This window comes from Cotesia glomerata, linkage group LG1 (assembly GCF_020080835.1).
Source record: "Cotesia glomerata isolate CgM1 linkage group LG1, MPM_Cglom_v2.3, whole genome shotgun sequence".
Taxonomy (NCBI): Eukaryota; Metazoa; Arthropoda; class Insecta; order Hymenoptera; family Braconidae; genus Cotesia; species Cotesia glomerata.
This window is the reverse complement of record NC_058158.1, coordinates 11,224,575-11,237,791: the sequence shown is the minus strand read 5'-3', so window position 1 is coordinate 11,237,791 and position 13,217 is coordinate 11,224,575. Positions and strand designations below refer to the sequence as shown.

General features: G+C 30.3%; 1 protein-coding gene and 1 long non-coding RNA gene across 6 annotated transcripts; one reads left to right on the top strand and one right to left on the bottom strand.

Moving 5' to 3' along the window:
* The first annotated feature begins 1,592 nt into the window (after positions 1 to 1,592).
* On the top strand, positions 1,593 to 13,130 carry LOC123275282 (putative zinc metalloproteinase YIL108W). 3 transcript variants are annotated; one of them, XM_044743297.1, is made up of 8 exons: positions 1,593 to 1,652; positions 1,722 to 1,841; positions 8,055 to 8,288; positions 8,381 to 8,678; positions 8,744 to 8,883; positions 8,974 to 9,148; positions 10,536 to 12,076; positions 12,145 to 13,130. In XM_044743297.1, the coding sequence occupies exons 6-8, from the start codon at positions 9,146 to 9,148 to the stop codon at positions 12,380 to 12,382; spliced, it is 1,782 nt and encodes a 593-aa protein (XP_044599232.1). In that variant the 5' UTR covers positions 1,593 to 1,652; positions 1,722 to 1,841; positions 8,055 to 8,288; positions 8,381 to 8,678; positions 8,744 to 8,883; positions 8,974 to 9,145; the 3' UTR covers positions 12,383 to 13,130. The 3 variants fall into 3 exon arrangements, with proteins under 3 accessions (XP_044599232.1, XP_044599230.1, XP_044599231.1); XM_044743295.1 differs by having other exon boundaries at positions 8,381 to 8,883; XM_044743296.1 differs by lacking the exons at positions 8,055 to 8,288; positions 8,381 to 8,678.
* On the bottom strand, positions 4,882 to 8,027 carry LOC123275301. 3 transcript variants are annotated; one of them, XR_006511659.1, is made up of 6 exons: positions 7,884 to 8,027; positions 7,100 to 7,255; positions 6,328 to 6,458; positions 6,089 to 6,200; positions 5,769 to 5,956; positions 4,882 to 5,702 (listed from the first exon to the last, which is right to left on the bottom strand). It is a non-coding gene; the product is annotated as an uncharacterized LOC123275301 (long non-coding RNA). The 3 variants fall into 3 exon arrangements; XR_006511658.1 differs by having other exon boundaries at positions 4,882 to 5,956; positions 7,776 to 8,027; XR_006511657.1 differs by having other exon boundaries at positions 4,882 to 5,956.
* Positions 13,131 to 13,217: the final 87 nt, after the last annotated feature.

Sequence of the window (13,217 nt, the reverse complement as noted above, 5' to 3'; positions counted from 1 at the left end):
ATTAAAAGAAATTTTTTACGTCGTTTTCGATAAAAAAAATATTTTAGAGAAAAAAAGTGTTTTTTTTTTTTTTTTTTTTTCATATATATATAAATAAAATACGGAAAAAACATCAAAAGTCGGTAACCTTTTATCTGTATATTTAATTAATAGTTTTTGATCGACATAAAATTTTTATTAACGTCAAATGCTTAAAAATTAATTGACAATTTTATTTTTACCAACTTTAATGATTTTCAAATAAAATTATTATTATATTTCAGCGGTAATACTAGGCGTTGACCGGGAAGTAATTCTCGGTACTTTTAAAACTTCAGAATATTTTCGATAATTTTTTAACACTAAAAGTACTTCGAAACTTGTCAGAAAAATCTTAAACATTTTAAAAGAGTCACAATTTCGATTGCGAAGCATTGCTCATCTACTTTGAATCCTCTTTCAACCTCCATGTCTCCAAGACCAATCCCTGGAGTATGGTGCTTTGAGGGTTAGTATAAATATAAATTTTATATTGGAAAAATGTTAAATTTACATTAGAAAAGAGGAGGTAGGATAAACGGGAAACCTTGAAAATTTCGTAATAAAAATTTTTATCTCCTAAAATCTCTAAAAATATTAATTAATATACTTTTAATTTTTATTTGGTAAAATGTTTCGAATGTAATTGTTTATCCTATCTTGTTCACTATATTTTTACAAATATAAATAATGCTGTGAAGCGGGAAAGAATAGGAGTTACGGTAATTATTACGTGAAGCGTTCCACATTCACGTAACAGGATATTGGTAGGAAAGGATTGAGAAAGGAATGTGGAGAGGATCATCTTAATGTGAGTTTATAGAATATGCGAGAAAAATTATTAGATAGCTCGGACTGGGATTCGAACCCAGAACCTTCCGAAGACATGTCGGCTACTCTACCATTTGAGCTATCTTGTATATTACAAGGAATTTTTTTTCGTTTTAACTAAGATTTTTCTTTATGATTTTTTTTTTTTTAGGAAACTTGGAAATATTTACCTCAACGATTATCAGAATCGTTTGACGGTGTTCAATTAGAGATACACTTGCCTCTAAAAATTTATTAAAACATAAGTTTCCTCATTCATATAAGCCAAATTACAATCAGTAAACTAAAACTTTTGACGTCTTTCTTTTTTTAAAATTTTTCAAATCAATATTTTTACTCCCGAAGAATTAACATAATTTTTTGTTAGTATAGAATTATTTAACTGTGTAATTTTTACACATTTATAACTCTAAATTCAACCGTTTTTTTTTTTTTTTAACATGATACTATTTAAAAATGTAGATTTTACATCACCATTTATGTCATTTTTACAGGTAATTTTTTTCTGTGTGGAGTTATGTCGTCTGTAACATGAAAACCACACTAACTGTTATTTATACACTGAAAAAAAATTAACTTGGTTTGAAAGAAAAATTCTTGAACTAAGAAATACTTTTGAAGGGTTTAATTGTCTTGAATCAAGACAAAAATTTTTCAATTCCATTAAAAATTCACTTAAATCAAGAAAAACTTAAGTTAATTTTTTTTTTTTAGTGTATGAATTAGATTTTCTTTTTTTACAGAGTACAGGATTTCGTTTACTTCCCCGAAATCTAACCACCGCTGCTAGAATCAATAATCAAGTAAGTAACTCTACTGAATATAAAAAAAAATCCTTAATGAATCGAATTTAAATAATTATTAATTTATAGACACAAGCCTTTAATATTAGCAACGCAATTAGTCAAATTTACTGAAGACTATTAATCTTATCGAACCGTCGGAAGAAATTGTTAAACTGTTTGATGACGATAATAGCGTTACTATAAATTGTGAGTACTCATAAAGTAATTAAATTAATCTAAAAAGTAAATAATTAAATGAGTATTTACTGATAAATAATCTTTAGGAATAACAAACCTGAATGGATTGTTTTTGAAAGTATTAGTCATTATAACGAGTATTATTTTTTATGTAAGTAATTGTATCTATGAATGACAGTGATTTTAATCATACAAAGTAAATAATAAATAAAAACAGTCGATAAGAAGCGTCAAAACAAAATATTTTGGACGTATTAGCGCTTATCAAAGTGCTGAAATAAATGATGACCTACAATGATTTAGAATTTGGTGCATCAACTTTAAGATTTGGCGGTTTTACGATGGTGATAAACCAACCAAAGAAGATTATAAATATTGAGAATGAGAATAAGAGATTATGATAAAAAACGGGTACATATGTATGAGATTTTAAATTGAAGCCAAGGTCCCTTGTAAACGCATATTGTGGGCCAATGCATAGGCGTCGAAATACCGCGACACAACCAATCGAATGTTACGTAGGTCATGCGCGCAACGACTTGTTTTTTTTTCTTTTTTTTTTTTTTAATTTTTATTTTCATTACGAGTTTGATATTGTATACGAATAGCTGTACCAGTTGTGTCCTGTTTGAACTAAACCAAAATTCCTCCTTCTGGTTCTTCTTTCGCACCTTTTATTAACACTTTCAATGGCGGTCTTTTGTATGTGTTTGAATAATAAAAACATGTTACATACTTTAAACTATCGAAATGTAATATAAATATATATAATAATAACTATACACAAGTATTCGCCTGCTTAATGTAATACAACCTGCATTGCGTGGTTTGTGAGATAATAACAGCCGATTGACGGCTGGCAGACTAAGAATGGGAAATTGGAATAATCCGCTGATAAAAAATATACCGGACGGAAGTTTGATATTATCGTTGTGAATAAAAAAGAAAAAATAAAAAAGTTTTATGTAGACGAAACTTGAATCAGTTATGCGTCAGGTTTTGTTTATCTTTTGATGTGCGTGTCACGCAAAATCGCAAAAAATTCCTTAGATTTTAAATGTATGTAAATTATTTTTTATCACTTTATTCACACGTTAGTATCAGTTTACTCAAATGGTGGGTTTTTAAAATCTTGTTTCAGTCAAAAGGCAGAATTTAAAAATATTTGATTTTTTTTTTTAAATTAACGAGTACATACCAAACTAACGAGCGCACGGTGTGTTTTTTGGTAATCCCCAAATGTATCTTGTCACATTTGCTATAGAGTAATTCATTATAAGGTCGCATACACACAATAATTCGTTTTTATTACGCCATGTTAATGTATATTCAAGGCCATGATTTTGTCATAAATTTGATTTCACTTTCGTTTATTCGATAGCGCATTAATATATGTATTTGTATATGTATACATATCTTTTATCCTGATATTTTATTTTATTTTCATTTTTTATTTCTTTAATGTTTAGACAGCTGATACCAAAAAACAAATAATTATTGAATTATTATTCATGTTTTTTAACCTTTTAGTTTGATCCAGACCGCGGAAATGATAAATGTGATAAATATATTAGTCTATAATTAATGATCAAGATAAATTATAATTATGAAATTGCTATTCAAATGATTCATTGTTATTGTCAGAGAGTTTAATAACAATGATATTAGGCATCCCAATAATTTAGTAAATAAATTCCTGAGAGCGAAAATAAAAAAAAATAATAAATAAAAATAAAAACAAAACAAAAAATAAAAAGAAGAAACAAATTTCTTGAAAGCATTTAAATTTTATAGATTTACATTTTTAACGTATAAGACTATATAGGACACTTTGACCTGTTTCACTTTCTATCGTCGTCGTGTCAAGGACAACTCCTCGTCTGCTAAAACACACGTCCATACGTGGAATATATTATATAGGTACAGGCTTTTAAAAACTTCCTTTTAAAATATTAAGCCCAACGCGCACGCACGCACCTACCTAGTTCAAATTTTTCCATTTAATTTTTCAATATACAAACATTTTTCTTCTATTACACACAGGAGTTTTTATCTAAATTTATTTATTTTTACACAACTTAAAATGCGGAAAGAAAAATAATTTACTCGTCAACAGTTCCGGAATTTTTACGATGGAAATGAAAAAATATTTTTTTAATGAGGTAATTAAAAAAATAAAAAAATAAAAAAAAAAAAAAGACGGTAACGAAAAGGTCCAGAATATAAAATTAATGTGCATGAAGAAAAAATAAAATAAATGCATTTGATTATTGCTCCAGCTTCTGGACGGCATTCATGCTTTCGTGCGCTATCAATGTTACCGTGTTCAAATTGCGTAATGCAAAATTCATATATATGTATAGATATAAAGACTGAGTTGAGGAGACATTATTAAATGTGTGTGATATATAAAAGTAGTTTCTCTTAATTTTTTCAAATGTCGATTTAAATGAGAAGGTGTGAGCAAATATTTCTTAAATAGTTATGTAAGTTTACGTGATATTTTATAGGGAATACAAAGAGACAAATACAGCAATTCGAAAGTGTAATGCTCCAAGTATTGACAATACTTGCTGTATGTATATTATGTATTACCAAGTAATTGATGATGGTGATGATGATAATGATGATATAGATATATAAGAGTACATACATATAATACATAAGTAAGTACGATTATCAAACTTGCGGCTAACAATTTGGGAATTTCTCAATTGTATCTCCACTGAATAACAGTCTAATACAAATGGTTTTGGCCGTGTCGTCATCGCGTCGTCAATGCCGTAGCCGCAAAAATGTTTCAAAATTAAATACACGCTTACGTAAAGTATAAGGCGTCGAACTTTCTTTCAGTCAATACACACATGTGTTCAAACGAAAAAAAAATAAAAAATCTGTATGTGTACTCACGTATACATACATAAATACACATTTAAATGCTCTCTGGAGAAGTGAAAATTTAAAATCACATTTGATTTTCGTAAAGTTTATTATCATTTAAATAAGCAGACAATAAAAATATATATGTCAAAATAGATTTTTATTTTTTTTTTTTTTTAATACCGAGTGAAAATTTTATATTTTTTTACATAACATTAATATGATAATTACAATAAGTAAAGGTATATTTAAACTTTTACTTCTTTACAATATATTCTCATTCTTCCATTATTTTATTTGTTAACATTCGATAACAAATTTTATTATTTGACAATAATGATAATATAAATTATACACATGCTCCTGTCTTAAATAATTGTAATTTAAAGTACATCGCAAATAAAATGATGGAGGCGGTTACGATGGTGATTAAAATTAGCAAGTGCTTATCTCACTTCTGACACAGTAGTGTTATAAAAAAAAATTACATCATCCATAGCATAATAATAAAAAAATTGTATTACATATATAACGAGATTAAATAATCGAATATATTAATATACATATACATATTTAATAAAAGAAATTAGTATGAATGCAAAATCTCACATATGTGTATATATATATATACAATGAATTACAAGGTTCTATAAATAAAATTGTTGAGCGAATGAACGTAATCGGCGACTCCATGTACGCTGTCGTTTTTCTGTTTTCACGATCAAGTTTGTCGCGCGCGCCAGAGAGGCTAACTAGCCAAGCTCTGCGGCGTATTGACACTGACATTGGCCTACTCTCACCACCCCAACACGTCGTTATTCACTCTCAACAGCTCTGCGCGCGAGCACCATCGTATTTCATTTCTTATTCATTATACTTATACTTACTCTCATTTTTATCAATGCGTATCTTCGTACTTATGTACGATCCGTCTAATTGCTCTACTCGGAATCCTCGCTCACTTCTCGAGCATCCAATCTTTTTTTAAGTCTGCAACAAAAACAAACTCATAACTCATTATTTCAATTTAATAAAATACAGATAGACAAACGTAACTCATCATCACTCTCTCTTTCTTGAATTCCTTCGTTTATTTTATTTTATTTTATTTTTATTGGTTAATTTTCAGGTTCTCCGAACACATCTTTTATAACGTGTAAAAATTTGTATTATAAGAGTATATATACTCTCAAGTGCAATATTGGTCTCAATAATTTCACCAGAAAACCGGCTTATAGCTCTGGCTGTAAAAAAGGTAGTAAAACGTTAACGTCCGTCTACCCTTGTGCCGCAATCATCATAAGCCAAATTAATTTAACCCGGCACAACCAAAAGTATCGTATCGCGCTTGATCATATATATATACTTATACATACAAGAGAGCCAAAATCATTCGCCGCTCTCTGCTCTCTTCTCTTGCTGCTGCTGTTGCTGGTGCTCCTGCTTTCACTTTGCGTATCGTATATATTACTGTGTCGCGCTTCCGCCCTGTAAATATATTTATATAAATATATATCCACATTTACATATAACACTTTGAAATGTAATATATAATAACCATAATAATAATAATAATGATGATATATAAATATTAATATTAAAAAAAAAATAATACCTGAGCATACATTTCATTTAGAAACGCTTGGATACCAACATGGTTATTTCCTACTACTCATTGCCAGCTTTGTTTGGTGTAACATCGCGAAGGATTACTGTAATGTTGGAACTTTTGTATATTGAAAAACCCTAAAAATAATTGATAAAAAAAAATTAATTGATAATGATTGGAATATTTAATTAATCGGAAATATGTATGTAAAATTAATAACTTTCAAACAAATAAAGAAATAAAATAATATATATCGGTTGTAGCCGTTTAGCAGTGTGATTATTAAAGTGATGTAATTATTTATGTATTGAGATAATATAAATCGAGTAATTATTTTTTCAATAGCAACGACTACTTTTGTTATTAAATAATTTACATAATTTTGTTATAAATTAAATTTAACTTTAAAGCACAACACACATTATTAATTAAAGAAATAATTTCACTGGATAAAAAACAAAATAAAAAAAAAAAAAAATAGTAATCTTTAAACACTCATGAAAATTAAATTTAATTATCTATCTTTAATAATTTTTTATATTTATATCAAAACATTATTTAATATTTGCTAAGTAGTAATAAATGTTGAATTAAAAAATAATATAAACTATGTACAAACTTTCAAGCTGGTTAAATTTTTTTCTATGGCCTTACTACAATTGATAATTAACGTAACGAAAATTTAAATAATTAAAGTATAAAATAAAGTAGCATCGAAAAGCTTGTTTAAGTATTTTGCTTCCTTATATAGAGAAATATGTGTGCGTATAGAGAATACCTTTTCTTCTTTGGCTCATATGATACTTTTACCCACTTTCTCCCACTCTTTTTATTATAATGTCTCTTTAATAATATATTTCTGAAACTTTATCTCCAAATAATGCAGATATAAATGTATGTATTTATAACGATGTATAATAACTGCTAAAATTGGCTGGAAAAAAATAAAAAATAACTTTATTTATTATTATTTTTAAAAATGTATATATGTATAACTTTCATTATCGGTGTATGGGCATGATGGATAATAAAAAGAGCAAGAGAGTATCTTTTAGCATTACCATCAGCAGAAGCAGTACAATGATAATAACAACAACAACAACAACAACAACAACAATTACCGGTGTAAAAAGTAAATGTTTGAGATTAAAAATAAGCAAAAAAGACAATATAAACACGAGTAATGGGTGTTGGTGTGGTTGGTGGATGGAGTGCATCGACCTCGGTTGAGAAAATATAGGTCAATAGTGTGGGCGCACGCAATCGTTGCAACAATTTTTAAAAATCAATGTCCTACTTGCACACAAGGAGTACTTTCACGGTCGCTAACCTCAACGTGCGCGATATATACGAGATATTGCGTTCCGCGGGCAATTAACAAGTGCATCGCGCCGCACCGCGCGACTTTTCTTTGAGAGCCGCCTCTCTATCTCTATATACACTTATACCTATACCTGTACGTATATACTTCACCAGCAGCCACTAGCCAGCAGCAACCAGCAACAGCATGCCTACACACTAGATAGAAGATACAGCATGTATCCGCGTACACTATTTTTTACCTTCAAACAGGAGAAAATTTATAATTTTCACTGAATATTATTTACTCTAGAATATTGACGGCTGTAAACTATTTTTTATTACTTTTTCATCCTCCCGTCATCATCATCATCATCATCATAATCTTCATCAGCATCAACAGCTAATTTTATTTATTTATTATTTCTTCGTAGGTATTTTATTACCTTTCATTTTGTTCTGAAAAAGAAATCAAGATTTAAAACAACACAAAGCATCGACGTTGTCTCTCTGTTACTCACTGGAATACAATGCCGAGATAAAATAATTTCTTGGCTTTTTTTCATTTTTATTATTCTGAATATTTAACCGGCAAAAAAAATAAAATAGGCTGCTGCCAGGATTTAAAAGTTATACTGCCGGTTAGGTTGTCTCTACTCGAGATAATGGTTAGTAGACATAACACACTAGACAGAAAGTCAAGTCTGTTCTGTTTCTGTTAGTTACTGTTATTTACTAACCCTTTGTTTCTCTTTCTCAGGCAACTGTATTATTGGGCGGATAGTGGATAGCGAATATAGAATACGCCAACGCACATAATAAGGACATGCCGGTATCATTTGCTATTTGCGACGGCGCGGTCAACATATCCGTTGGAGTTTGCGTTGGATTAAGCTGAATTCCCTCGAAATTTGTGAAATCGTAGGGCGCAACCGCGCTCCAGGGCGACACTGCTTGGTTACACTCTGGTACTTCGTGTTCACTTTGTTCCTAGTACCGCCGTCGATAACTATTACCTTGACATATACCTATATCAGATATATAGGGACAATATAAAAGTACAGTAATCGTAATCATAATATTATATATAAAAAGGCTATTCAGTAAGTACTTTGTATTTCAGCCGAGTATTGACGGGCTAACCAGCTACGAAGCTGAAGGATGGTGCACCGAGAAATTGATTAATTTTTTTTTTAAAAAGTACACACCTATTGCTACTAAACTAGACCTGGACTGCTTGCTGGTGCTTTTTTATTTTATCTAGTAAGTATTTTTTATCTTTATTGGTTCGCTATTAATCTAGAGATTGTGTCGCATTGTAACTGCATAATTTTGTTTGTTTTTTCGATACAGCGGAGAATGTAGAAGATCTAAGTGAACAACCTTCGAGGATACGAGTAGAGTCAACATCTGAAATCAGAACCTTCCTTATTCCTTTCACTGGTGTAAAAAAACCTCGGCCGACTAATTTTTACTCTTCAGTATTTAATCCGCAGTATCAAACCTTTTTTTCCCCCCCGATAAAATGGTAAGTGATAATAAATTCTATTTGTTTTTCTCTCACTAGCTCTCTTTCATCTAGATTTAATTAATTCGCTTTTTCCCTGTAACCCAGTATCGTACTAATAAATATCTGTTTAATTTATATTTGAGAAAACATTCGTGTCAAGAACCTAGTGAGAAAGTTTAGAAAAAAAGATTTAAAAAACACACATTTATTATAATAATAATAACAATAATAAATAATACAATCTTTTTATCTGAGTTTATTGCTTATATTTTTATTATATTAAACATTTCGGATCAATAGTCACTTGTTGGATCAATTTTTTTTTTTAACAATTATCTCTAACGAAATAATAAAACGATTAAAACATTATTTTTATGATCAATTATATTGTAAATTGTTATAATGATTGTTTTTTTTACAAAACTAGAGTTTCTTAACCGGTCAATACCCATAATTTTTTTTATCATTTTTTAGTTTAATGTCTCTGTACGAGGTCAATAGAATTTTTATTGATCATTATAATTATTTTTTGATTACTTTTTATTAGGTAACTTCAAGTACATATCAACGACAATAAAAAAAACCTCTAATGATAACTCCTGTTAATAAACTAATAAAACTCGAGAATTTCCAGATATTACTTTGTTCAATATTTTTAAAAATATTATTTAACTTAACAAGTCATTATTAGTCTTATTTTTTGACAAATTAAAACACGATCAAGCTTTCAAAATTGTCAATTATTAGTGCAATTAAATTTTAAATGAGTCTATCGACACGTAAGAAATTTTATAAAAATCATAAAAAAAAATAATTAAAATTTAATTGGAGTTAATAATAATTGTAATGATTGTTTAATTATTTGTATTAGGTAACAATGTTTATTTAAAGCGAATATTCTTCACCTAAGGGCCTTCGAGGAATAAAAAATAGCTGTTACCTTGGCTGGATTCGTGAAAGTTGACTCTAGAACTCTCTGGTCGAATATTTTTTAGGTTCATTTTTTTACGTTCTAATCGGTTATTACTGCTCTTTTTTTTTATTTTATTTTTATTAAATTATAATGGATCGATCGTAAAAAATTTTTTATTTGTTATCGTAATAATTATTATTATTTTTATGCCACAGTTTCACATCGGTCAGTATCCCCTTTCTTATTTTTTTCCTTTATTTTATCAATTGCTTATAAGCCAACCAACATATTTTATTGTTTTCTTTATTTTTAAAAATATTTTTTATGTTAATCATCAGTAATAATTATAGAACATTATTATTCAATCACAGATTTTAAACAATAAAAATAAATAATTACAAGTTATTTTCTTTAGAAATAACTTTATATCTATTTTCTGGGTTTAACCGTAATAAAATGATACTTATTGTATTTTATTATTCTTTTGCGCAGATTCAAACAAACGTAGCGGTGACAACGACCACAACTACAACGACCTCGACAAAATCAACCATAACTAAAAATATAAACCCCGAAAGTATTGTCATTAAAAATTTATCGGATGGCGAAACAGTGACCTACAGTTTGGTGCTGATACAAGGGCAAGCACCGTCGTGCTGTACTAAAATAAACATCCGTAGTCAGCAGCATCACAATCTAAAATCCGGGTTGGTGACAGAGTGGCCCATTATTGCCGGAGAGTTTCGTATTCTGGTGGATTTAGCACGTGGAATAAATAAACTTCAGCTGGAGACTGCTAATGGAATTAAAAAACAATTGACACTGATTCACGAGCCGAAAAAGTCTCGACTTCGAGTTACGCCGATTTATGTAATTTGTGCAGGTCACGATGGATATTTTCAGGGTCCAACAAGTGAGGACTGTTCTCCGGAGAGCGCAGCCACCAGAATTGGGCTTGGAGCCCGTTTATTACAGTCATTAACCGCTGAAAAGTTGCAAGAAGCCGGACACGCTCGGAAGACATTTCAGTTGGAGCGAGATCTCGACGGGCCCGAGTGCTTGGTAATGCACAGCATGCTCAATGTGGACACCGCGAGAGCTATGAATCAGCACGAGCTCTGGGAATTTGTAGGTCGCGAAATAATGAAAGGTCCGCTCGCTTCTAGAGACAGAAAATATTTGGCATTTTTATCTTGTACCAAGTACAGAGGAGCTCCGAGTCCTAGAACACATGAGGCAACTCTGGCAAGCACCCAAGGGCACGCTGCTCTTGGTGGTGGTGGTCTCGCACTGTTCGGATCTGCGTGTCTTCACACTTGGCCTACAACTCTTAATCAGGTGTTACCTAAATTTTTAGACAAGACAATAATTGACACAGACGTTCTCATGGATGACAGTAATTATCGCGGTACTTATGGCGGGTGTCTGGCAACAACTCTTGGCTCTGTCCTTCATGAACTTGCTCACACCTTCGACTTGGGTCACACCCGTGAGGGTATTATGGGCCGTGGATTCAATTACGTTGATCATGTCTTTATCGGCAAAGGTATTGTCACCAAAAAATCCCCTGGTAATACAGACAACAATCGCAATCCTCGCAACGGAGATCTCCAACGCTCTACAATAACGCTCAGCAAACCGCTAAGTGTCACTGTTACTATTAATAACAGTAATAACAACAACAATAATAATAACAATCAATCTATTACGAGCCTAGCAAATTCTAAAGCTCCAAGACCATGCGTTTTGCCGGAATTATTTGGAGATAATTCTAAAACAAAGGATCTCGTAGCCAATGAAAAAAATTCAATAAATCGAACAAGTCCGGACACTGATTTACAATTTAGTCATCAGAATACATATGTATTTGAAACTTCTTTTTGTCAGCCTGATAAAATATTTTGGGGGCCTTCTTGCGCAACTATTCTTGCTTATCACCGATGGTTTGCTGGAGACAATGAGAATGAAATAATAAATGATCATAATTCTCACTATTATCGCAATAATTGTCAAATTGAATATATTGCCAAGCGGTGAGTTTTTAATTCCATAAATTTTTATCGTTAAATTAAAAATAATTATTATTTGTTTTTCCTTACAGAAATGTTATAAGATCATCGTTTGGAATTCGCGTTATAGAATTACGCGAAGTATCTACTGGTATGGTAATAAACTACCGTCAATTTCCAGGCGTACGTCCACCCCTAGAAGCCGTTGTTCCTCCACTATCTTCGCCACTAGCTCACACCTGTTACGACGCTCCACTGGTAATTTTTGCCGAAGATTCAGTGGGTAATGTACTAAACATTACCGCTTCCTTACACACTCCAGAGTTTTAAGATTAAAGTACTAATATTAATTCTCAAAATTTATACAACAGTTATTTTGCTAGTTCTTTATTAAAGTAATAGAGTGCATTATTTAAATCTTGGTACCCATGCTGAAACAATTTAATAACTCTTGTATACGTAATAAGGACTTTATGATATTACTTATTAGTATATACTAATTATTAATTGGTAGTATTATATACATTTATAACGATATTGTTAAATTATTTATTTATATACGACTTAATGCAGGGAATGTGAGACAATATGCGCGCAAGTCTTGCATATTATGAACTCCATGCGTGCCTATTATTGCCTTAAACTCGTTGCAGATGAATTAAAAAAGAAACAGGCAGTAAATCTCAATAAATATTTTACTAATTATTCAATTAATTGATAAAAATTTAAATACGGTGATCCTTTATTAGTCAAAATAATAATATTAAAATATAAAATAAATGTTTATATTATTGGATCAATGTCGCGTAAAGTTTGTGAGATGGTATCGATATTGCAAATTTACTCGTATCTACTTCATCAAATCCAAGGTTGAACTAATACTGCAGCTCAAAGGTATAGAAGGTCATTTTATGTAGCTATTATAAATCCAACTTGTGATTGGCTCACGGAGTTGCCTAGGATTTAGTCGAAAATTATTTAAAGAGTCAGGTAGAAATAAGTGCAATTGATGTATTGATTTTTCAATTATAGTATATCGATTCGATTTAATCTTAAACGGTACTAATAAATTTTGAATGAAAAAAAATTTAAGATATTTTGCAATGTTGAGATCAGCTCAAAAATTTTATGAATTTCAGTGCAATATCAAAAATAATTAAAAGAT